Source organism: Gallinula chloropus (assembly GCF_964237585.1).
Source record: "Gallinula chloropus genome assembly, chromosome: 5".
NCBI lineage: Eukaryota > Metazoa > Chordata > Aves > Gruiformes > Rallidae > Gallinula > Gallinula chloropus.
Genome location: NC_140090.1, coordinates 45585663 through 45612414, shown reverse-complemented (window position 1 = coordinate 45612414; position 26752 = coordinate 45585663). Strand labels below are relative to the sequence as shown.

Genomic DNA, 26752 nt, shown 5'->3' with positions numbered 1-26752 from the left:
TCCTACAGCAGTGAGGTCCACAGTTTATCCATAATGGTTTCCTTTGTTGCCTCTGCTTTTCTGCCACTGAACGGCCCTAGGGCCTTGCGTTGGGAGAGTAAATAGCAGCTCTTTACCCTTAATGCACCATTATTAATATTATTATTACTTTTCCTGCTAAGTCCTAGCGGTCTGTGCGTCTTCTCAAAACTGCTGAGCAAAGAGCAACTCTACTAAGGGTGCCGTTACAACTCTGTGACTTGGTGAGTCGTAGCTTGTTTAAAATCCATTGCTACACGGACGTGGCCAAAGGTTTTAGCATGAAAGTCTAGTCTGTATTTTGAACTGGATTTTATTCTCCAGTCACACTGTTGATAAGGGTATTTTGCAATTGCAACTGCCTTTAGATTTGCCCATTCCGAGTCACTGTTTAAATGTAGATATTAACTTGAGGTGAACTGAATTGCAGAGTAAGCAGTACTTGATGGGGAAACATTATCTGTGTAAAGAAAATTTAGTGGTTTTAATACTTTATGTCTCAAGCATGTGAGTTATATAAAGAAATTTAGGGGTTGGGTTTTTTTTTTTTCCTGATAGAGATGTAACTTTTATTTGAGGGATGACGGTTCAAAGCACAGAGGGATCCTCAAAACAGTAAGGTGTTCCACAGTGAAACCAAATTAAACTTGGCCCTGGCCCTTGGATCATTGCAGTGTGGGGGTCAAAATAGCTGCGGCCCCCAGGAAGCCACGGGCCAAGCCAAGAACTCGCTCACCTGGGGCTCTCTGCAGCTGGGGTTCTTTCTCAGCTCTGCCAGGCAGGTGAGAACAGCACCCGAAATGTAACGCAGGCTTTATCCCGCAGGCATTACCTGCGTGAGGACAAAACACTAGCGAGGTATTTATGTACGTGATGATTGCGCATGCCCCAAACTCCTGTGTGGGGCAGGTTCCTTGCAGGAAGCTTCTCCCAGATGTGGCCCTTTGGGGCTGGGTTGAAGCAGCAAATGCCAAACATCAAGGCAGCTTTGTGCTGGGTAGAGGAAAGGTGGCAGGGCTGCGAGGTACTGGAGTACCAGCTCTCGTTCAGCAAACGCATGTAAGGTTAAGGCGGGGCTTGGGAGGAGAAACATGTTTTTCTGAGGGATGCCATTGCATTGTGCTTTCAGAGGGTATTTTACCGAAGTCAGTGCAGACTGGCTTCATTCAGGCTTCCTCCACCTCCTCCCGCCAAGGGGCAGATGGGGAAAAAAGCCATTTACATCAGCAAGGGTACACCTTGACTTCATAGGGCATCTTTTGTTAAGTTTATAAGAACTAACTAGAAATTAACAGAAGCCAGAAATCAAATGACAGTTTTAATAGACTTTAGAACAGAGTATACGAGTATAAAACACTGGTTTTGTATTTCAAAAGTTGCAGGAAGATAGCCAGTCATTTTAAACAGTCTTCTACAAAACATATGCCAGTAGATTACATAAAAGACACTATATACAATATAAAAGAGCAGAAAACAATCCTCACTGTAAAAATAATTTAAAACAAAGTATTTCAATTTAAAATATCTCCTATAGCACAAACTAATACATTGTGACATGCAAGTGAAAACTAAACATATTGCATTCTTTAGTGTAGCCAAATAAGAGCTGTATTAAATTTGGATAATGAAACAACATGCCAACATTTTTTTGATGAATACAGGAGGCTGTTCTTCAGTATTTCTTCACTGATGTATCTTACGCTCAAAGAACAGCTGCTATACAACTTCCAAAATGTAATAAATATTAAAGCAAAGTATATGAATAATCTACATCGTAGAGTTCTTTTGGGCTGATGTTGAAAAAGTGGTTTATAGAAAACGCTGTTTCACTTACTACTGCACTGTGCAATTTTACAAAATAGTTCTAAAGGCTTGGAAACACTCTGCACTTGAAAGTTTGCAACATCCAGTTTTAAGGCAGTCTAGCACTTGAACATACAGTGTATAATAACTCGAGTATTTGCTTTTCTTCTACTATGCAAGGTGGAGCTGGCAGGTGGGAAGTGATTTGTTCCCAGCCTGAGACCTCAAACAGCGTGCTTCCAGGTTAGGCTATTAAGCTGTGGTTTTACCCGCTCAGGGGTGTAAGCAGAGGCTCCCCATATGAGTTAGGTTCTCCTGGTGGCATTGCATCGCTAGGAATAAAGGAAGAGCTTGTGGGGTTTCTTTGCGCGCTCTCACACGCTAGCAGAAACGCTGTTCTGAACTCAGCCCAGCCTCCCGCGTTGGAGCCTCGGCAGTTTATCAGATGCTATTTTTAATGCAAGCTGCGCTATATTTGGCTTTTGTATACGATGTGAAAAACTTCCACCGTGGTGGGGGATCCATTTTGTTTTTAAAACACCAGTATTCTAATCACCCAGGAGCCCGTGTCAATGTCCATAGGAAGCGTGAAAACTCTGTAATCCAAGCATTTTCACAGCACTTTGCGCCTCAGAAACCCGGGGTTTCTCAAGTGCTTGCTGTCTTGTTTCCATTTAACTATCTACTCACATTGAAGTATGTCTCAAACATACAAAGTAACTGTTAAAGCAAAAAATTAGCTGCCACAGTAGGTCTTAGAGAATGCCAGTGTTTAATGACAGAGGAGGCCAGAATGAAAAGGTTTAGCAGAAGCCTAGGAAGGGTTTAAATAAACTAAACTGTTACAAAGCAAGAGGTGTGAAAATACCATTCTTTGGTCTAAATTAGCTGTTCCCTTTATATTAGTTTAACATTCCAATGGCTTTTTCAAAACTGTTTAAAAAATAACAAAAGCTGAAATTCATTAAGCAAAAATATGCATTATATACAGGGATGCCTGATCGGACAGATAAACTTAAAAGTGAACATAGTGACAATTGTCTAGATATTCTTAGTACCTTAAAAAAAAAAAAAGATGAGTTAGTGTTGAGTGCGCAGTAATAGAATTTTATTGAAAAAGGTAAAAAACTAAGCATGAAAATCTGTTTTAGTTGTTTAGAAACACTACATCCTTATGGTTTTGTTGCTCTAAATTCAGACGTAAACATTCATGTTCTGACATGCCAAAGCTCCTAATGCTGGTGGAAAAGTTCCTGTAACCAGTCAGTGGTCGGTCTACAACTTGTTGCTTGGATGATCTGTCCCTGCAGCTCCGTTCGTATCGGCAGATTGATCAGCTGCCGATTCATCGTGCTCTACTCCATCTTCCCCGAATCCTGGTTCCTCTTCCCTTTCAGGAGCATCCTCATCCTCTATGCCATTGTAAAACTCTTCAATCTCGCTCTCATCCTCCACATCTAAGCTCTGACTACGACATGAACCGCTTTCGCTACTGCTCCCGCAAGAGCTAGAAGATACGATATCATCCTCAGAATCCGAGTACACCTCGGCACCGTGGAAAATATAGCGATTCGGTGGTAGAAACAGATACTGAGTACCTGAAACAGAATTACAGAAGTCAATCGAAGGCTAAAATAAACTATTCATAAAAGATCTCACAGGCTTCTGGTTAGCAGGTATCTACATGTATGTATTTTCCACAGTGCCACACCAAATTGTGACCCAGTGTAACCAGCTTCTGAACACCCGAGGACCCAACTAATTTTTCTGAAAAGGCACTTGAAAAAGTTAGGAACGGATTTATTTCTGGATACTGAACTTCAGCCTCCTAAACATTGCTCTTTTCAGGGAGCATGCAATCACTGATTACAAAGCCTATTCTGAATGAAAAGAAAATGTCCTGTCGATTTCACCAAGAGAAAGAAAGGATGTAATCCTGCGTTCTGTAGACTTGCCTGTACAAAAACCACCAGCAAAACCCACTGGTTCTCTCTTCTAACTAAGTTACCCTTATTTACTTCTTTACTTTACGTCTAGAATAAACATCTCAGCCAAAAAAAAAAAAAAAAAAGGCAAAATACTGAAATGAGTTAGCACTTACCACCCAGCCTTTTGCTAATCTGTTCTTTTGCAGGTCTGTTTGCCCAGCACTTCTTCTGTATTTCATTTTTTTCTTTTTCTCCGTTGTTAGACCCGTTTTCCTTCATCGTTTCAGAGTTCATTAATTCACTAGGAGGATTTTCAGGGCTTCCTGACACTGCGTGTGTGTCCTGAAGCTTCTCCTCTGTGCGGGTCCCTTTAGTTTCCGAGGCAGGATCACAGTTTTCTACCTTACATTCAGCTGGGTGTTCTGCAGACGGCACCGAAGTGTCTGGTGGAGTCATCCTTTCTGGTGAGCTAGAGTCTTCTGAAATGTTTAAAGGTGTAGGTGGGAGCTCGGCTGGGTGCATCTCGAGCTCCTTGTGTGTTCGTGGAGGCTTTTCTGTTATTTCTGAAAGTTTTACTGAGTTGTAGCAAAGTTTTGTGTATTCGCTACCTAGCCTTTGACATAATTCATTAATAATAACATCACAGTCTCCAAGAAGCTCCACGTCAAAGTGTAGATGAGGCAAAGGTTCCCTATTAATTAAGATCTGAGGCACTTCATGGGGGATGGAACCTATTTAAGGAGAAGAGAATTTTGCGGTAGTCACTTCAGTTTCACTGTCAGCAGCGACCTACTTAGAAAGTTAATTCCTCAGACTTCTCTTTGTGCGTTCGCTTGCAGCGAGACAGTCTCGGGAAGTCCATCTCAAACATCACAGCAGTTTGAGATGCTATGCCTACTACAGCCTATCTTGATTTTTTTTTTTTTTGCCCCTTTCTTTGCAGTGCAAAATGTTCCTCTGCTCCACTACTGAGAAACATGCACAGAAATACTGGCCAGAGCAAGATTTGCTCAAGTGTTGCAAAGATTTTTAAAACTGGTACTGTACCCTCTTAGAAAACACCATCAATTTTTGTGTGTTCCCTTTACGTACTTAGGTGTATATAAGGAATAAAAACACTGCTGGTAAATGACACCCCCTTAATTAGGTCAAAATATTTCCCGCTGCAATCTACACTGTATGGAGTTGCTTGCCCCACTCCTGCCATTAAGGCTTCCAAACACCACAGTCTGGTTAACCTAGCATTGATTCCTCAGGTAACCAAGTCCAGTCCTAGGACATAGAAAGAGCAATGGTTTTGTGAAGCGCAAGCAGGGAGAGAAACAAACTGAATCTCTGTACAAAGTCGTTCAAGTCTTCAGGAGGAGTTTTTTCAGATTGTTCCATTACCTCAAGGTCTGCCTGGGGTGCAGAAAAAGCATAGAGAATGTGCTACCTTTTCTAATTTGGATTTTGGTTTACAGTGGCACTCAGCCAACACTTAATCTAGTTCCTTCACTGAATCAAGCCAAAAGCACTTCTTAGAGCTTTTAACTGAGAATTTCGCTTTGGATCCAATGCTATGGAAGGAAATATTACCAGAGATAGTCACTTACTTGGAATCAATGCTACTGGCCTTACTTTCAGTGAAGACCCAATGACAATGAGGAGATCAACTTCATTTTTATCATACTTCATGGCACGATGGAACTGCTCAGGTAAGTTCTCTCCAAAGAACACGATGTCTGGCTTCATGATAGCGAGCGGTTCGTCAGGTGGACATCTGGGACATCTGGGTACAACCTGCATTACAACAGCTCCAGTTACTACAGCTCAAGGCTGCACCCTTGAAAACCTCAGATTTTAGCAATTCACAGTGACTGACTTCAGGGGAAGACAAGGAAGTTTCAGTGATATTTCCTCACTCCGTTATTCTGTGTCTACACAGACAAGTACATTCCTTACTCCAGCCTGCAGCAACTGCATGCAGAAATAAACCTACAGCAGGAATAAAGAGGGAGTCCTCTTAAGCAAAAGGGAGAAACCACGCAGATCTACACCACAGCGCTTAGCTGACAACTAAGCCAAAGTCTGGCAGTCATGCTCAGCACCAATGAGTAATTGCCTCCTATTATTCTTGGTTTAATCAGAGCAAAAGCTTAGATTTCGCTGTTGGTTGCCATCTTAAAACCCTTCCTCATCGGAGAGCAGGTTATTGTTAGAGCTTTAGCTCTCTACTTTCTCCTCTCTTCCGGAAGGGTGTGTGTGTTATGCACAGAAAGCAACACGGCACTGTGGCAGGTGGCTAGCAAAAAGCATACACGACAAGAGCACAGGAAAACTTCTGTTTGGTCTCCATTTTAAACTTTTACAATTCCTCCAAAAACAGAGCAGAATCCTTGTTCGCTAAAAAAGCGGACGAGAGTGATGTTTGTGGAGAAGGCGGCTCCCCTTCATCCCACAACCAGAGCTGATCTTTGGGACCTCTTTCAACTCTTTATTAAGACTCTTTTTCAGAGAGAAGACAAGCAAGCAGGGGACCGACAGATGTACAGACAGTGCTTCAGTTACTACTGAGCAACTTTTCCTTCACATAGGTCAAGTCATCCCAGCTGTAGTGCCAAAATACAGTACCCCAGAGTACACCTACGGAGCTAAATGTAGCCGCAACCCTACAGCGGTCGTCACAAGTGAATTACTGCTACGTAAAGGTGCCAAGAGATGTATGTTGCCTACTGTAATAGGAAAATGCATGAAAGCTGACATTTAAATGCACAGCAACTGCCTCTTGTACAGAGAACATAGGCAGAAAAAAATTATACACACGTTAGAAAGTGTACATTGAAGAACTAGCTTATGGATGCCTGCTAGGACAGAAGACAGTGCTTTGCAAGTGAGAAAACATCACAAAGCCTTCCCCTAGTGTCAAAAGGACCTTGCCCAAAAATGCCAGTCTTCCAGCAAAGAATCCAGTCCTCCTTTGAAGAATGCCTTGTGGGAAGGATGGGTAAAAAGCAATACGGCACAAGAACTAAGATGTGGTATGGAGGAGCCCTCACTATGTAGCTGAGCTGAAGAAGCAACCCCCATGCTAAAGGGAAACCAACTAAAGAACTCCCCAAGGAGGAGCAGATGCATAGAATCAGTCTTGAACCTCTTCCCCAGATTTGTATGTGTCAGAGCTCGTAACACGCACAGTGCTTAAACGTCCCTGAAGCCTTTTTTTCCTGCTGTCTCTTCTGCTGATGTGATGCATTTGCACTTTCAGTTGGAAGCTTATGGAGGGGAAATAATTTGCTCTGTATTAGGAGGAAGATGAAATGAAGACCTCTAACTTTTGATTTCAAGAGACTGAGTAATATTAACTGTTTCTATTGTTTCTCACAGGAAACCCAATGACTTGTGACATAATAGATCTCTGTAGAGCAACTGATGGCCCTATCCAAATAATCTGAATCACTGTAAGGGGCCCATAAATGCATTACAACACTACACTACTCACCAGCTTCTCTGCTAATCCTCAGAAAGGTCGTCAGTAAGGGGGAAGATCTATTCCAAGAGCTGAAATTGATACCAAGAAGTTAAAGCTAGATAATTGGCCACTCAATTGCCTAGGGTCCTTCTTCCCTCCAGGAGCAGCACTCCCCCAAAACCCCACCACATCTGCTGATGTCTAATGAGAGAGAAATTGAATTTCTTGTTGATTTATCTGCGTATCAAAAACAAGATTAGTAAAGACAACATTGGCTTAAGAATATCCATGAACTGGTGCATATTTTCTGCTTCTTGGGCCTCTACCTAAACCTGACACACTCTCACTGTACCTCAAAGCTGCCTAAAACACTCAAAAGCAAAGTAAAAGTGGCATTTTGAAGAGCAACTGACAATTGTTTTATGCAGAAGCTCTGTGAGATTTATTGCTGCTTCTCATCCAGAGGGATGGTTGTGTACAGCAACCAAGAGAGAGAATCGCGCTACAGGGAACGAGCACATTGTCTGGGAATTGGCAAAAGAATGAAGAGCAGCAACAAGAAATCGCTAGTTGTCTTAACAGATGGTCTCAAACAATTCTCAGTCTATAGCATGTCGAAAGGAAATCCTGGCAGCAAGATGCTGAAGCACTGATGACCATCAGAGGATGGACCAGAGCAAAGGAGAGGTAGTATTTTTAGGGAAATTAAGGACCTGACGCCATGCATAACTGAACTGGAGGACAGCAGAGACTGAAGCGGGGCTTTCTATTGGGACCCAGGTGCAAAAACCATTTTCATGAAAGAGAGATTGTTAAAGAACAGACCTGCTGAAATGGACAGTGTTTTGTTTTGGAAGTAGAGAAAAGGTGTCTTTTCTAAGGCCCCAAACTCTGCATTCTGGAGACAAAGGAACCGTGTAGTGCTGGCTTGGGCGATGCATGCTAGGGAATAAAGATTGATGGCAAATAGAACAATTATTTTTTTCCAGGCATAAAGGAGGAAGGGTGTCTTTTTCTTTCAGTAGGTCTATCTCTCCTCATGGGAAATTGTTCTCGGCAATAACCGTTATTTATTTTGCCTTATGAAAATAACAGCACAGCTCAGGCTTGCCCTGGGAAGATGCACCTGGCAACAGCACTGTGAGGTTAGGGCTGAGGAACTGAGTGTAAAGAACTCCTTCGGTCTCATCTTGGGTGTAAGAACCCTCTTTGCTCTCATGATGCTCCAAGTACAGCTACAGGCCTCTTCACTTCCCCACGCTTCATTACTGACCACCAGCAGGGATGGGCTGTGGGGGCAGAAGTTTGGTTATCAACATACACAAGGTGGTGTTAGGAAAAGGAGTCTTGACCACTGACAATCAAACCAGAAAATTACAATGTGCTTAGGAAGGTTGCTTGGAAGGAAAAGAAGCTAAACTCCTTCTGGCTTTGAAGGTAAAGGAGCAGTAAACATCTGTAAGATAAAAAGTTCTCAAAAGTGATATTCTTATGAACAAAGTAAACCAGATTTCTCAGTCAGTGTTTCAGTGTTATGAAGCTTCAGGCTCACAAGATTGGTGTTTCTTAAAGCTTTAACTCAAACTTCTCTTCTGAAAATCTTGCATCAAGCTCCACTTCAAACGTAATACCCGCAAGAGTGACATTGCTTCCATATTCCACATCGAAAGTTGCAAATGTGGACTTTAAGCATTAAACAAAAGAAACCCCATGAACCTACAGAGAGAGCCCTTCCATTTGTATAAAAAGATCTTCTGATCAGAGAAGTGTCATCTCTGTCCCTCCAAAAGATGGAGAATAAGAGCAAAGAGGTTCTGCCTGAGCCAAAGGTTCAGCTGCTTTGACAGAGCAGAACTAACTCCTGCCTTGGACAACCCAGGTGTGGGGAGTCAGGAACAGAGAACAGCTGGAGTCCTGGAGAGCAACCTCTGGCATCTCACTCCATCCTCCTCCTCGCTCAGAGGCTGCTCTGTACTTAGCAGGTTCTCTGTGCATTGTCTATTGCTCAAATGTGTTTTTAACAGAGGTAAATTTTCAAAGAGCAACTGACATTACAAACAGCTGAGGATGCCTTCTCAGCGTGACCGTGAGCTTGGGTTAACATAACTCCAGGTATAAATACAACTTCCAACTTACCATTTTAACCTCTACCTTTCTGAGGTGCCTTTTAAAAACAGACTCTTAGTTTCTTCCCATGACCTAATTTCTGCAGTGTAGTATTTGATTACACTTTTTAAATACTATAGGAAATGTTAAAATACAGATAAGCACGTTTAGGAAATACATGCAAAGACAGGTAGCCTTTTAAAAGCAGATCTCTTAAGAAAATCAAGCGTGGTGTTTGGGGGGGGGGGTTGTTGGTTTATTTTGTTGGGGGTCTTTTTTTAGAGAATTACTTATTAGAAAGCTGCAGTGAGTTAAAGTAAATTTTTTACCTGATTGAAAATATCTCCTCGAACAACTTCGCAATCAACTTTGTATTTACAGATCAGGCAGGAAGCTGTTGCAAAGGAACCTGAGGGGAAAAACCCGTATGGTAGAAATAAGGATTCTCAGTCATTCAGATTTGCTCTTCTTGCCCAAGTTGTTTGGACACAAAGGCTGTTATGTTGCAGTGCTTTGAAAAATCAGTTGTTAAAAAAGTACCACAAAATTAAGAGAAGATACTTGCAGTGCTAGACGTAGTTCTTCTAGATGTTAGTCAGCAGAAATCTTGTTGTGGGAGCAGAGAAATACCGCACCACTGATCATATTTATTGTGCCCCAACCTGCGCAAGCGTATATGAGGTGGGAAGAACAGAACCTTCCCTTTCCCCCTCTGCACAACTAACAGTAGCGCTGCCAGCTCTGCACCCAGCAGCACCTGCTCACGAACCCCCATGAAATCAAGAAACTGTAGGGCAAAACGAGAAATGCATTAGTAAAAACCTCACTGCAGGCAACCAAATAGCAGTACAGTTCCTTTCAGCAGAAATCAGAAGTTCCAGCTACACTGGTCACACTGAAACACTGCTCTGAACCTGGTATCCAGCGTTGATTATTTGGCAAGATGGTGTGAAGATTGCTGCTCTGTCCAGCCACCTAGTAGCTTTAAGCAGCCTGCTTCTGAAGCAGCTGAAGGTGGTGCCTGAGTACCTGGTAGAGTGCTTGTGTCTCTCTTGGTCTAAAGGGAAAGCTTATCGGGTGGCTGAGAGAGATAAGTACATGGGGTGAAGTAACTGTGGCAAACTAATGTGGACCTTTGGTGCACAAGTGTGGAGAAGTAAGCCTACACGACCTTGTAGCTCTGGGAAGAATAACACCAGAAGTTGAAGGAACACTGACTAATAAGGTAGAAAAATTGTCAGATTTTCTTCTAGTTGGGAAGCAAGGGCTAAAAAAACTGTGGATGTTTGACCCTGCACTGGAACATGTCACTCATATAGTAACAGGCTGGAGCTCTCTAATTTCTAATGGTGGTATGAGGGCAGTAAGAATGCCCTGTGACTGTGTAATGTACAGGGGGTGTGTGGTTTACAAAAGTCTCTGTTGAAAAGGAAACTTTTAGAAAGGTAACCATTAACATGTAGAAAGCTTTGCAGATGCTATGGATAGCTAAAAACCTCTGGTGCCAGAACTTTGTCTCAGTGTTATTTTAAGCCACCCAGACCAAAGCTGTTTTCTGCTGGTAACCTATGCACAGTAGCCATGAAGGATGGGATTCTGGGGCAAAGTGCAACACTGAAGTCTATTCTGGGGCCAGACGAAGAGCGAGAGCCCAGGAAAAACTTGGAGCAGATCACTCATGAAGTGAGTTTAGGTCTGCGAATCACTGCTGGTGTGGAAAGTGCACAGCTCCTGAAATGCTGGCTCAGCATTGCAACTCCCAGGACTTGAGGGATTCCCAAGACAGTTATTTGCTCGTTATAATTTGTTTATGGTAACAATTGAGGCCTTTATACAGTGTGTTAGGGACATGGCTGTCAGGCTGGCAGATCTAATCCTGCCTAAGGCATCTGTTGCTAGCTACTTGCAACTCTACTATACGTGAGTTATTTGTTACCCTCAGGATGACTTGATCCGGAAGCGGTGCTGCCCCATGCCCAAGGGATGTGGAGCCAGCAGGCCAGTGCAAAGACACAACCGTGTAAGTTCATGAAAAATACCTCAGATAAAAACCAAAAGAAAATGCACAGCATGCTAAGCACAAAGGGAAACTAGGACTGGATTTGGGTTATTCAACAGGCAGGGTGCTGCTGTCTGCTATGCAGTCACGGCAGTGCAGCACCATGTTGGCTCTGCCTCAAACTGACGGATCTGGCACCGAGCTAAGCTTTGTAGCTCAGAAAACCAAGTGAGTCTGGTCCCTGGAAAAGGTGGAATTAGATGGACAGGCCTTATGGATGTGCCAGTGTGGCTTTTAAACAATTTATTTGCCAGAAGTCTCCTAAATGATCCAAACACGCACTTTAATAACTCATTTTCTGCGTCCTTTCCTTAAAAAATGAATCCTTGTACTTTTAGCTTGACACCTGCAATTCCTTGGAAAGCCTACGAAGCAACTGATTCTGAGATTCCACTTAATTTGGTATTGTAATTACAGAAGGTGTATAATGCTGAAGGTGTAACAAGGTGAACCCAACTGGTGACCAATGCACAATTCCTTACGGCGTGAGCTAAAATCACTGAAGCGCTGGCACAGTTTCAGGTCTCACTGGACTATAACCTAAGCAAAGAATCGGGTGACAGCCAAACTGCACTTCACTGACAGCGGGAGGGACCTGTGCAGAGACCCATTTCCAGCCACGTTCTCATGCCTGCGTGTAAATAAAGGGTAAGGCCTAAGGCTTGTGCAAACAGGGTGCGGATCGTCACTGATATGCAAAGAACACAGTTTATTGAGCGTAAGTTCTGAAATTTCCACATGAAACACTTATGATTTAAATACTTAAGATACCTAAAAAAAAAATATTTTAAATTAAACCATTTAAAAGCATTTGTTGCCAAGAGATACCAACTGAAAAATAACTCCAGTAACAATTGCCTTGTCACTTGCACCAGTAAAAATCATTCCCACACATAAAGTAAGTGAAACTGAAGCCACTAACCATGACACTGTATTATCCTTTGGATTCCTGCAACCTGTTCCAGTGTGTCTATGTTCTGAGTATAGTTGCGAAGTAGTTTTCCTTCTTTATCCATCAAAGCTATGAACTTGTGACAGAGAGATGGCTGGAATTGTCCCGGATAGATTTCCTAGGGAATTCAGAAGTACATTAGAAGCGTAAATGGATACACGATGTCTTTATTTAACTGCAGTAATTCAGAGAGATAAATATTATCAGTAACCATTAGGTCAGCAGGTAATGTTGTCGCTCCCTTTGCATTTTCCCATTTCTTTCTCACAGATCCAACTCTCTTGACAGCTGAGCTTCTGATGATGTCAGGATGAACTGCTCCATTCAAGGCAGTATTTTGTTCTTCAAACAGCACAGAAACGAAATTTAGATCTTTTGGGGGTTGAGAACTATGACATGGGAAAGCTTTCTTTCCTTTCTAAGTGTCAAGTGACATCACTGTTTGTTAGTAGAAACACGGATTGCTTAACTGCAGTCCAACAAAAATTTAATTTCACTAAGAATTGGGATTTTGTTCTTTTTGTTCAAGTGGTTTTTTTATTCCTCAGCACTATCAGCAGCTGTTCCTAGAAGTTCAGAAAGGAGAATTACATGGGATGTAAAGGGGAAGGCAGAGGGGTGCCACACAGAGCAGCTTTGCCAATTTAGCCAGTTACAGCAGCCATTGAGTTAAAACCAAATGGCCTAGCAGAGCAACTCCACTGTGCCTGATGGTGCTTAAACTTTCTGAGAGCAAGGTAGAGTAGGTGTGTAGATCACAGAATCACAGGGGTTGGAAGGAACCTCGAGAGATCATCGGGTCCAACCTCCCTGCCAAAGCAGCTCCCTAGCTCATATTGCACAGATAGGCATCCAGACGGGTCTTGAGTATCTCCAGAGAAGGAGACTCCACCACCTCCCTGGGCAGCCTGTCCCAGGGCTCTGTCACCTCACTGTGAAAAAGTTCTTCCACATGTTGGTGTGGAACTTCCTGTGCTCCAACTTGCAGCAATTGCCCCTTGTCTTGTCTCCACAGACCAATGAAAAGGGGCTGGCCACTTCCCCCTGCATCCCATACTTCAGCCATTTATAAACATTAATGAGGTCCCCAATTAGTCATCTTTTCTCTAGGCTGAACAGTCCCAGCTCACTCAGCCTTTCCTCATAGGGGAGATGCTCCAGGCCCTTTGTAGCCCTTTTCTGGACTCTCTCCAGGAGATCCGTGTCTTTTTTATATCAGGGAGCCCAGAAGTGGACACAATACTCCAGGTGGGGCCTGATCAGGGCAGAGTTTAGGGGGAGGATCACCTCCTCAGACCTGCTGGCCACACTCCTCCTGATGCACCCCAGGATCCCATTGTCCCTCTTAGCCACCAGGGCACACTGCTGGCTCATAGCCAACCTGTCATCAACTAGGACCCCCAGGTCCTTCTCCACAGAGCTCTTCTCCAGCAGGTCATCCCCCAGCCTGTACTGATACAAGCAGTTATTCCTTCCCAGGTGCAAGACTCTACACTTGCTTTTGTTGAACCTCATCTGGTTTCTCCCTGCCCAGCTCTCCAGCCTGTCCAGGTCTCGCTGGATGGCAGCGCAGTGTTCCTGCGTGTCAGCCACTCCTCCCAGCTCTGTATCATCGGCGTACTTGCTGAGGGTGGATGCAATTCCCTCATCTAGGCTGTCAATGAAGATATTAAACAGGACTGGACCCAACACTGAGCCCTGGGGAACACTGCTAGTCACAGGTATCCAGCCAGACTCTGCTCCACTGATCACCACCCTCTGAGCTCGGTCCAACAGGCAATTCTCAACCCACCTCACTGTCCACTCATCTATCCCATGCTTTCTCAGCTTTGATATCAGGATGTCATGGGAGACAGTATCAAAGGCCTTGCTGACGTCAAGGTAGATGACATCCACTGCTCTCCCTCCATCCACCCAGCTGGTGATGAGATCATAGGAGGCTATGAGATTGGTCGAGCACACTCTCCCCTTGGTGAATCCATGCTGGCTACTCCTCATGACCTTCTTCTCTTCCAGTTGCTTGGAGATGGACAAGCTGTTCCATCACCTTTCCAGGGACAGAAGTGAGGCTGACTGGCCTATAGTTGCTGGGATCCTCCTTCTTGCCCTTTTTAAAGGCCGGAGTGACATTGGCTATCCTCCAATCCTCAGGCACTTCTGTTCTCCAAGACCTCCAAGATGATAGAGAGTGGCTCAGCAATCACTTCCGCCAGCTCCCTCAGCACACGTGGATCTATCCCCTCTGGGCCCATGGATTTATGTGTGTTAATCCCTTTGAGCCACTCCTGGACCACCCCTACCTCAACTAGAGGGAAGCTCTTCATTCCCCAAATCTAAAGAGCATGTTGGGCACTTTATTGTAGAGCCATCCCATGTTTGCCCACACGGAGCCTGCCAAAAAGGAAACATGAAACGTGGGCACCCAGCCGAAAGCTTCGCACTAGGAACCTCGGTCTAGAGCTGACCAGCCCAGGCAAAACCTCTGGTTGGTGTGTTGCAAGGAGGACGGCAGCAGCAGCACTGCTCTGCTGCTCAGTAGCATCCACTTAGGGGAGGAGCTTGGATTCCAGATCTTCTGCTCTCCAGTCCTCTTTTGCCACGGGGTTGGAGTCCCACCTGAGAAGGTGAGGCTTTTTCACAGAACTCAGCAAGGAGGCGGCTGCTGCTGACCTTTACCAGTAGATACTTCAAGCTGAACCAAAAGTTCTAGTGCAACAGTGAACTGTTAAAATAATCTCTGGGACAGCTCTGCCTTCAGCTACTGTATAGCCCGACCAGTAACAAACAGAAAAGACTTTCTGAAAGACATTTTTCTTCTCCACAGTATTTCAAGTTACTTGTAATGCTGAAGCTACGTGGGTCTTCGGAGTTAGACTGCAGCAAAGATCAGTGGTTTGCTCATAGCGCCATCACCTAGATGGTGCCTGGGCTATTACACTTTACAATTAGACATTCATGTGGTCCCAACAGCTTTCATATCTTCCTCTGGAGAAGCGACGCACCTTCTGCCACCAAGCTCTGCAAATTTCTTTGGCTGTTCTTTGCCCATTGAGTTTAAGGCACTTAAGATTTAATGGAGAAAGAAAATCAGTGTTTTAACTGAGCCAATGGACAGGAAAGGAGGAGAAAGTATTTTAGTAAAAAAGTATCGGCCAAATTAGATTTGGACTATTATAGTAAAATGTCTGTGTCGACAGGCTTCAAGGAAGTTGTTTTGTTGTTTGCCGTGGTCTTTTATTGTTGTTTTGGTGTTGTTATTGAATACTAAAACCCCAAGGAACTGAGTATACCAACAAGCATCAAAATATGTTAGCATCTGGATAGGAAGCTTTCAGAGAAAGCCAAGTGGCTGATGAATGTGCCGATTTTTCTCTTCCAATCTTTGTAACGTAATGGAGCAGTAGCATAAAATCTAAGCACAACTAGTGCTGATTGATTTCCACAAGTCCTTGCTGCTGGTCCTGTAGTAATTCATGGAAGAGTTTGGTTTTGATTTTTTTGGTCCCGAAGAATTCCAGATGAAATGCAAGTTTTAAAAAATTTCTACATGTGTTTACAGCTTCTACAGCTCGTTATCTGGGAGAGGTACTTCCTGCTTCTTAAGCCATTTACTATCACTAACATCTTCCCAGTAACTGCTGTGTTCTCCCTTTTAAGCAAAGGCAGTCCCTGCAAAACAGCTTTAACTCTGAGCTGCACAGACCCTTGTGATGGCTGTATCAAAGCTTCAAAGAACAAACTTCTTAGTGCCTGGAACTGCTTCAGGCCCCTTTGTTGTAAATACAGTGATAAAATGTAGAGTGCAGTGGATGACACTGGAGAGCGTGCCACAGCCTGTAAAATTCAAACACAGCCTCTCAAGTTACTTAGCAGCTGGCCAGAGGTTTCTCCTTTTTTCCCGAGGAAGGAACAGCAACCAAGATTATCGAAGTCTGATCAGGTAACTACCACCTTTTGTTTATCCCCCCTCAAATGAAAGGCACCATCTAGAATGGCCATAGGTGTAACACATACAGCAGAACAGTGAAAATAAGCTGAAAAGCAAAAAAGATGTTGCTAAGTATTTCTGAGGCTAATACATGGCTGCAATACAACTGATACATAGCAAAGACCTGCCCAAGGAGCGAGCGTTACGCCACTGGGCGAGGTCTCTCATTCAGGTCAATCCAATACATGAACAGATTTCTGTCTTGTTTATAAACAAGACCATGTCACCGTTCTGTTAACAGAGTAGCTGTATATCCAATTTCAATGTTGTTATCTGTCTCTACTGATGAAGATAAGAACTATTGGAAAACCATACCTTTGCAAACTTAAAAAATGGCCTGGGATCCTTCCTGAAGTATTCTATATCAAACATTGCTTGAGGGTCTGGAAGGTCTGGGAAGTCTACAGCAAGGCGTGCATAGATGCCATCTCTGGATCTAAAGTCAGGTATTCCACAAGACACAGACACCTGAAATATATTTTTGCAATCTGAAATAAGCACAATTAAGTATTTGGCTGTGAAGAGTTGTTAGGGTACGAGCTATTTGGGAAACCGCTTTTCTGCGCAGGAACATTAACAACAAAACCAGTCTGGGTTCTCCGTAGGTTGTTGGGGGTTTTTTTGCAGCAATGTGACAATTCCCAGATTGCAAGCAGGAGAAACAGCACAGTAACAAAATCTGACAATTGGACCAAAAACCCCTTTAGTACACTCCGTACAGGCAGTAGTAGGACATGGGAACTTACTGACACTGGTGGAAGCTTTGTAGGGAGCGAACAGAAATTTAAAATAGCCCTGCATTTGGTTAGATCAGTAAGTGTTCGTTGACCTGTCAGGTTAGGCTCAGACAGGCTGCTTGTCTTTTTTCTTTTTTAACATGCTAACACAGTAACAGAATAACCTTTTGATGATGACAAACATCGCTTATCAACGTGCTGGAGTGGTCAATAGAGGGTACCCCAGAATGCTATGGGAAGAGGAGGAGAAGCGGGTGTATGACAGTAATTACAGAAAGAGAAGGACTGCTGTGCCTTTTCTAACAAGCTGATTACTCATCTTCTCTGAACAGTATCCCACCCTCTGTGTTTGAAGCAGAAAGTGACTTTTGGCTTTTGTATCACAATCTGTTGTCTATAAAGGGGCAAATGTGCAAGAGTAAAAATGTTCTTTAGTCAGTGAGTAATCTCATTGCTGTCGCAGAGTGGCACACATAAAAAGTAAAGTCCAGTCTACTGACATATACTCAAACTCACCCTATACTCTGCTCCCCCGCTTCTTTTCTCTGGGGTGATTTTGACTCTTCTACCCCCACCCCTCTAGCTCCATTGGGTATCTGAAAAGATCCGCTGACCTTCTGTTTAAAAAATCATTACCTTTGTTTTAATGCAAAAAATGATGAGGACAGAACATGTTCTGGAACAGGCAGAAGTGACCTTGCTCCATAGCTATTTTACATGCAATGACTGTTTATAAGTTTAAATGCTAAAGAATACGTTCTTAGAAGAAGACAGATCTTGTAATTTCCAAGTTAAGCTCCAGTCTTGCAGCCTGCATTGTTCTCGCAGACAGCTGTGCCCCCTCTTCCCACCTAGCACAACTGTCTGATTACAAACGCCACAGAGGTCACGTCACCGGCGTGCTGTAAAGCCTCAGGTAAGTATTTAACCAACCACCTATATATTCCCTCATGGACACTGCAGCAATACATACCCCAGCTCCGGTCAAGACCATTATTTTTTTGCATTCTTGTAAAAGTTTCACAGCATCATCAATAGTATTGATATCTTTCCGCTTCTTTCTTTTTGGTGGTTCTGAAAGAATGTTTATAACAATTTGCCACAGTGTCATATCGTCCAGTTCAGGTGGAGGGATTGTTTCTGGCAGCAGGTCTTTCAGGATTGTCCGTGGGTCGGTACCTAGCATGAGATGCTGCTGAACAAAAGTGTAGGGACCTATGAAAATTAAGAGAATATAAATGTTTAGCATTGAGTCAAGTGTTTTTCCACATGTTATTTATTACTATTTGCTACTGCAGTTTTATTAATCTGATTTGAAGCTTTGTTCACCAAAGCCCCTGTATGTTTTGGTCAGACTTGTGAAGTATAGCTGGGGGAGTTACTTGTTCCTTAGGGTTTTATGTTAACCTGTGATGGATTTCACAGAGGGTTAGTCAAGATTGAAATCCCAGCTTATAGCACGCTCGGTGACTCTCAGAGGTTTGCTTATTATGCAACAAGATTTTCATGTGTTTCCACTTGATCGCTTCATCTGTATTTTTCCAATGCTTTGTAAGGTTTTTATGGTAGGAAGTTGAAGAGACACCAAACATACAAACACTTTCTAGTCATATTATAAACAGTCACGTTAAAGAAACAAACAGGGCCCACCGATCCCACGGGGTTTTGTTGTTGTTCCAGTCACCTAACGCCAACCATTTCAGACATGACCTCCCAAAGCCATCACAGCAATCTTGTCAGAAACACTCAAGATTAGAGGAGTGGCAGAAAAATGCATAAATCTCAAGAAGTAAAACTAAAAGGACCCAAAGAGCTGATGCTATGGGTAGTGTGTTTTCTCACTGCTGTTCTTACCGATGCTGGCAAAACATATGCTATGGTATTACTGTGCCTGTGAATGGCAAAAGCCCTCAAGCCCCAACCTGGAAGCTGCTGTCCTGCATGAGTCATGGGTGACCTTGAGCTTTCTACCCAATTCCTAGCTGCCATGCTTAACCTGTCTGTTGCTAATATGCCATAGATATGCAATCTAATAATCCCCGATCTGATATACCACTTCAGACAGCGAGCCCTAAAATCATACGAGAACCATCCTGGTGTTAGAGAATTAATATAAGGAAGTAGGCTAGAAATATGTCATAAATGTGTTCAGGGTGTGTGAGTGTGCTTCAGAGTTACGTAACTGTTCAAAGGCAAAGAGCATCTAAGAACATTATAGAGGCCTCTACCTATACGTGGTCTCGGGGTCCAGTCGCTAGAACTCGCGTGTGAGGCTCTGTCATCTTCATCGCTGTCGCAGGAATGAAAACCATTGGCTATGACTTCATCACTAAAAAGGAAGTTATCTGCAAGACAGCACAACGGTGACTGGTTACACTCGAGGCAAACGGTACCAACACATATTTAAATATCACAGACCTCCAAACTGCATGCTTTTAAATTGGAATGCCACGAGATACAAAGAGGAGGTTTTGCCACTTAGACACAGAAGACGCTTGCTGCTTAAGAGTTTCTAGATACGCCTTCGAGCCTTCAGCAGACTTACTGCAGGCTTTGCTCTCTTAATACTAGGCTCCAGCAGGCTGGATCTCACCCTGGATGAAATTCCCATTCTATCAAGTGTTGGGCATTAAGGATGCTTTTATCTTTTAAAAAACCCAAATGTTTTAAAGGTACAACTGAAAACGTCTTTCTCTTAAAATTTCTTTCACTTCATTCAGCTGAGAGACTGGACAGAATGACAATGCGCCACCAATCCTGGACAAGGTTTTAAGAGCACAGCGTTTTAAAAGGAACCACCCCCCAAAGACACGTTTGGATACAAGGCAGGTACAGAATTGCGTGAGGCTGTTGTCTGGCGGCTGAGCTGCGACAGGCGACGCATACCTGCTTTGGTGAGGTGTTGGTTACGTCACGACTGAAAACGCGCTGCCTTGGACCACCTTCACTAAGCTGCTCTCATCTTTTCTGCCCCACAGCTGGGCTTGGCTAGGTGTACCACGTATTAGTTCAGCTCAGTTCATGGCCTTGAGCCAGAGTAACTCAATCTAACTTCAATTGCACATCTAGATAGTGGAGCCCAGAGAAGAAAGTGACTTTTCTCTTGGAGCGTGTGCTACCAAGCTAACAGTTAAGGGGAAGCCCACATTTCAACCCAAGCAGACTACTTTTTGTTATCAACTTTATTAGAAATAACCACAGCAACTGCAGCTTAATTTGGTGAAAATCTAAGGCTATGAACAAAGGAGAACGAGTTTCAGTCACACTCCCTAAAGCTAAGCCTCCGTAGAACCGTTTTCTCTCTCTACTCAAGTGAACCCCTACGATATTTTAGCTAGGTTGCTTCACCTCACCCTTAAATAAAGAACTCCACAGAATGAATCAAGTTTTATCCAGAGGTTGCGCTGTCCCGTTCTTTCCCTTGTTTGCATAAGTCCTTTATTCTGATTAGACTGGAAAGAAGTAGAGGGCAGAAATTCACTTTTTGTGCTTGCTGCCTTGTTTTTTCAAGCCCATGAGTGCTGACTGACATGATCAATCCACATATCTGCAGCATTTCACTGCCACCTCATTATGCATTAAGTCAGCATACAACGGCATTAGGAAGAAGCAGCAAGCTGGTGAGGACACACCATTACAAGGGAAGCACAAGTTTTGCAAAGGGGCCTTTTACGCCCGCTGCAGAAAGAAACCAGGTTTAGGGTGTTTGAGACTCCTAGCTGTCCTGCATTTAAAAAATACTGTGACAGATGCAAGGAGGCTGAAGCAAGTTTGACAGTCCCTCTGTATTCACGCCATTCCTCAAAGGGCTAAAGGAAACACACCCTAGAACTAAGCAATGCACAGTTAACACTTGCCTCAGCATCAGAGTAATCTGAGCAAAAAGGCTTCATTCATATAAGGTGCCGGTAAGAGCTGCTTAGCTTTGCTCCTGTGCTGTTCCAGTGATGTTTTTAACTACTAAGGCTGCTCCAAGCTTATTGCTCAGCTCTGGTCCGTTTTGGGTTGCTTCTGCACTGGCAGAGATCTGCTGCAGAACTTTACTGTGGCCTTAAAGGCAAAATAACTGCATTCTAAGAGAAAATGTAAAGACTTCCCTGGCTGGACACAGTGCTTTTACATGTCTTTTAAGAAATCTTTCTAACGCATTACTTTAAAACCCAACATGAATGGCAACCCCCTCCCTCAAAACCCGGCTGCCTCAGTACTCTCACAGGATGCTGCCTGAGCAGCACACTGCAAACACGACCTGCAAAGGAACTCTGACAAGATCGTAGTTCAGTCCTGTGCTGTGGTCACCGAAATCTCAACCTGGAAGTTAGTCAAAGAACGGCTCGAGACTGCTGCTCCCGCGCAAGCTTCCAGGAAACCGAAGTGAAAGGCTTATCACGACAGAAACTTTGGAAGCTCAAGAACGGGGCTTAGGATTTTTCATTTTTAATTAACTCGCTGCAAGCAATGCGGCAAGATAAACTCTTTCTGAAGCGAGAGCCGAGACGACCTCCTCCCGCGAAGCCCGGTGTAAGGAACGACAGGCTTCGGCGAGGGCAGATCGAGCGGGGCAAGAACCGAGCAGGTTCAGAAAGGTGGAGGGGCAGATGCCGAGTCCGCGCCCGACGCCTGTTGAAGGAGGTGGAAGCAGCAGGGCGCGCATTCGGCGATCCCCCCCTCCCCGCGGCCAGCGCCCACCGCTGCGGCCCTCTCCGCCCCGGGCCCCGGCAGGCGAACGCCGGGCCTCCCCAGGAGCGGCGCGGCCCGGCGGGAGAGCCGGGCGGCCGCCGCGGCGAGGCGCCCGCGGGGGGAGTCGTGCGTGGAGACGGCCGCGAACGGCCGCGCAGGGAGGAGCAAGGCTGCCGCCTCTCCCAACGCGGGCTGGGCGGCCAGACCGCCCCCGCCAGGCTGCAAGAGGGTGGCCCGCGACCCGCCGCGCCGAGCAGAGAAGGGGAGGGATGGGGTCCTCACCGGGATGCAGGGCCGGCGCCTCGGCCTCCCCGTTTGAACGCTGCGCCCGCCCGCAGCCAATGGCCGCCTCCGCCGCGTCTTCGCCGGGCACCGCCTCCGCCCCCTCCCCCTGGCCCCGCTGCCGCGGCTGCGGAGGCGGCTCCTCCCGGAGCAGGCCCGGCGGCCCAGCCCTATTGTCCCCGCCGCTCCAGACCGCCGCTCCTTCGTCCTCCTTGTTCGGCCGGCCGCCGCCGCCGGTCACGGCCGCTTCCTCCCCCGACGGCTCCGCCGCCAGAGCGGCGGCGGGCGGCGGCCCCGCGGCCTGGTGCTGGGCACAGGCCGCGCCCCGCCCGCAGCCGCCGTCTTCCGAGTCCAGGCGCTGGCGCTTCAGAGCGGGCTCGGTACTCTCGGCCGCGCCGCCGGGGCCGCCGTCGCTCGGGCGGAGGAGCGAACTCTCCTCGTCCGCCATCTTGGCGAAGCAACCGCCACCGCCCCCCTCCTTCGCTCGCTCCCTCCCTCCCGCCCGGCGCAGCGCGCAGCAGCGCCTCCGCCACGGCCCCCTCCCCCACCTCCAGGGAGCGATTTAAACCCAGCACGTGACCGCGCCACCGCCCACGCGGGCACCCGCCCCACTGAGGCCGCAACAACAACAAACCGGGTCACGTGAGAGGGGAGGGGGAGGGGCGGGGGGGTGTGGGTGACGGCGGCGGCACCCCCACCTCCCTCGCGCGGCTGGGGGAGCTCCTTCCACGCGCACGCTCCTCGTATTGTTGCAGGTTGCTCGTCACGTGGCTGCGCGTCCCCGCGCCAGCTTCGCTCGGGAGCGGAGGCTGGAGCGCGCGGGGTCGCCCCGCCGCCGCCGTCTGGCGGTCGCTGCCGCAGGGCGGGGAGGGCGCTCGCGGCCGGGAAGGGGCAGCCCCGTCCCTGCGGGCCTTGTCCGGCCGCCCCGTGTGTCAGTCCCATGTGACCTCGCTCCGCGGTGCGCTGCTCCGCCGGGTGCTCCCAGCAAATGGCGGGTGCGGTGTGCGCTCCCGGGCCCCGGCATTGCGGTTGCGGACCGCTTGAAAAATCCCCAGGCTCTCCGCCGCGCTGGGGAACGCCCTTTCCCGAGGAGCGAGCGGTGCCTCCTGCCCGTGGTTTCCAGTTGCTGAGGGGCTCTGTGGGGCCGCCGTGCAGCCCCCACTGACGGGGCGGGGGTGGGAGTGAAGCTGGTGCGAGCCTCCTGTGAGCTGCTCTGCCTGGGTGGGTGGCGGTGCCGGGAGCATCGCGGTGGCTCCTCGTTTCCCGTACGCACGGAAAGAGGCGCTCGCAGGGTTACGGCGCTGCCAGCCTGGCCGGGCTGGGGTGTGCACCTGCACGCTGCGCGTTCGGGACTGCCCCGGCACCTGCACTCCTGAGCCACGGCGAGGGGCTTCGGGGCGCTCGGGTCCCCTCCGCGGAGCCCTGATGGTGGGTGGCGGGAACCGGGATTTGTTCCGTCGCCTTTCAGGGTTCTCTCTTCCAGGCCGGCGTTCGCCGCTGAGATGCGCAGTGGTCGCGGCTGTAGGGCCCGCGGTTCTCCCGGCATCCGCTGTGTAAATGGCAGAGGTGATCCTCCGTGGCCCATGCAGACCAGACGGTTCCACGGCAGGCCGGTCAGCGCGCGCAGCCTCCCTGGAAGCCTTGTCAGGGTAGAAGAACTCAGCCGCTTTCCCAGAACTTCTGCCAACACCGAATTTTGGCCATGGGTGCAGATTTAAATGCTATTTTGTTTTAAAGTTGGTGCTTAGCATCATGGGCGTACTTGCAGAGTAGTTTCAGTGATGGGAATGCAGCTGATTTCCAAAGCTTAGTGCGAAGACTGAGCTCAGGCAGGGCAGATACCTCCCGTGCAGGCCATGGGAACAACTTTGAGTTGAAACTGTTGGTACACAGCCTTTGGCTTCAGAAGGGATTGCTTTATGGGTATCTCACTTTATAGGTGGAATACATATCGAGGGGATTTTTTTTTTCCCTGGTTCTTTTGGGTATTAAGAACCCCCCAAAAAGATGTGCGTGCCACTTCTCACCCTATCTACTTCTCAGAACCAAGCTACGAAGTAGCCAGATGCAATGTGGTATGGTTTTATTGTTCTGTGCAAACTAGCATGCAGGCATTCTTCCTCACCCACGGCAAGGCAAGGGTCAGATTGCTTAAAAAGCTCGTGCAGACACTTTGGTGCACCTATAAAGGCTTGACTCTTGTTTTGGTGCTTGTTCAGGTGAAGACTGCGTTCCAAGGCAGAAAATGTGTGAGAGATTGGTACAGGAGCATGTGCTAAGGCTTTTTGCAAGGGTATGGGTGACGGAATGAGTCAAGGATCCTCAAGCCGCCTGCAAGCATTTGTATGTGTTAACGATGACATGTTGCAGTGCTTACCCCTGAAGGGAGAGTTTGGTAGTGCTTAGGCCCCCTTCTATTTCTGCAGCTCGATTGTGTGTGGGGAGAAACACAAACGTCATTGGAGCAATGCTGTGCTGTGAACTTCTTGAAAATGCATACTCTGCCCTCTGGAAGCAAAACAACTGAGGTTACCTGAGAAAAACTGGTACTGGAAGATTGGACACATTTGATGGGAATAAATACCAATAGAGATTTCCAGATCCTGCTGTTGTATTTAAAGGGCCTTTTATGACTTTTAGAAGTTAATGGAGAGGAACCCTCCCATTGTACTGAACCAGAACTTAGTTTTATCCTGGTTTCAGCAGGCACAGAGTTAATTTTCTTTCCGAGTAGTGCTGTGGTTTGGCTTTAGGATGTGAATGCTCCTGGTAACAGACGGCTGGTTTTAGTTGTTGCTGGGTAGGTGTAGTGTCTCCACTAAATCATCAAGGACCTCTCAGCTTTCCAGGCCCTCCCGCTGCACAGGCAGGTGGGAGAGCACGACCAGGAGAGCTGTCCCAGCCGGGCCCTAGGGAGTATTACCTGCCACAGAGCATCGCTCTCCGAACAGGACTTGGGAAGCCAACTGGGAGGTGGGGTCACTGCTCGGAAACAACTGGGCATCAGGGTTTTTTAATTGCCTTTTGCACGCAGTGAGCAATTGCATTTGTGCAGCACATGTATTTTGTGTTCTTGTTATTTATTATCATTAGTAATCTCACATTGTTATCCTGTTTAATAGTTTTTCTCTCAACCCCAGGCTGTTTCCCTGCTCTCCTCCCCGTGGGGAAGGGGTGAGCAAGTGACTCAGTTACCGGCTGGGGTTAAACTGCCACAAGTTTCGCTCTTGGCTTTAAACAAGCAAAGTTGTTGATAATGTGCTAGGAAGGAGCCGAAACGTTTTGTTCGTGGCTGGGTACAGAGGACAAACATGAGATGTCCTCACTTTCAGTACTGTATGTACGTTCTGACCAGCACAAATCAGTGGACACATGGGCTGTGCCTTCTCCTGTGCTGTGATTCTCCTTCAGATAAAGCTCATGTCCTGAGTGTGGTCTTTATGTTTTGTTCTGCGTGTTGCACACAGATTCTCTTGCCCTCCATTTTCAGAAGATGCTTTTCTCTGTGAGCTGTTGTCCACCCCCCTGCCCCCCCGAAGTCAGTAGGACCAGTAAATGCCTGAGGTGTTACTAAGGATCCACATTTTGCACCTTCCACACGTGAACCTTCAGGTTGGACCCTTTGTGCCCCAAGCACTGGACAGCTAGGGATACAGACAGACAGACAGAAGTATGGTTGCTGTGGCAGCTTGGATCAAAGCCCTTGTTTATTTGGTCTGACCAGACAAGGGTATGTATAGATGGGACCAAGGCTTCAGCAAGCAAATTTGTGGTGAACAAGTAGCTCACAAGCCTCAGGGTTTTGTCAGCTCAGACCTGTGGTTCACCTGGCAGCACAGAAATAGCCCCTGACAGTGGGAGGGGAAAAAGGGTTAAAGAACCTTCCCTTTCACCTTACGCAAATACGCAAGAGATACTTGGACATGGATGACAGGGCTGGAGTGCTGCTGGGCAGCTGTTTGTTTTTATCCTCCCCCAAAGTACAATCTATTTAAATATTTACATGATCTCTTACTAAAAGCCATGCTTTTCTTTCCTATACTTTCCTGGTTCATTATTATGTTATGAACGTGGGGGTGAGGGAGGAGATTTGTAGTCACCAATTCTTCCACTTTGTTGAAAAAAGCCCACCTGTTGTTTTGTTTACTCAGAGAAATGGTGGTTGTGTTTTCCAACAGATTTAAATGATTCCACTGGGGGCTTGTTGCTTTGTCGCTTCTTTTCATGCACTTTATATGTTTGATGATCTTAACAGGCTGTCTGGATGTACAGTAAAAATAGGAAACTTTGGACAGTACAACCCTGAAGAGAAGGCAGCGGAAGGAGAATATTCCATGTAAGTAATTTTGGAAGTTAGTGATACAAATAATAAAAGTAAAGCACTTGTAGATGCAAGGATTAGATACTCAGTACTTCATGAACAATTTTTTGGATGGCCACTGGGTCCTTCATTGATTTGCACATACCCATTCTAGCCTTGGTCACAGCCTGTGTGTCTGCTGTGTGTAGACGCTCCTACTACGTCACTGCATCTAAAATTACATAACTGTTCCAGGCAGCTAGTTGTAAGTGCTGGTTTAAAGACTTGGCAGTATTTAATGACATGAAACATCTTACAAAGCTCTTGCGGGGATAGGAAAAATCAGAACAGAGCTCTGTAGGCTCAAGCGTAAAGAGCTCGGGAAGTGGTTGGTGTTATGCCTAGGCAGTGGTCTTTGTCAACCAACAGATCACAGGGGACGCTACCA

At 46.3% G+C, this 26752-nt stretch overlaps 1 protein-coding gene across 1 annotated transcript; it reads right to left on the bottom strand.

The window, feature by feature from the left end:
- Positions 1–1317: 1317 nt before the first annotated feature.
- Positions 1318–22452, bottom strand: SIRT1 (sirtuin 1; the record flags this gene model as incomplete). Its single annotated transcript, XM_084264310.1, has 9 exons — positions 1318–3419; positions 3923–4480; positions 5345–5531; positions 9636–9715; positions 12288–12435; positions 16621–16773; positions 18016–18257; positions 19271–19387; positions 22005–22452. The coding sequence occupies 9 exons, from the start codon at positions 22450–22452 to the stop codon at positions 3097–3099; spliced, it is 2256 nt and encodes a 751-aa protein (XP_084120436.1). The 3' UTR covers positions 1318–3096.
- Between the last annotated feature and the right edge of the window lie 4300 nt (positions 22453–26752).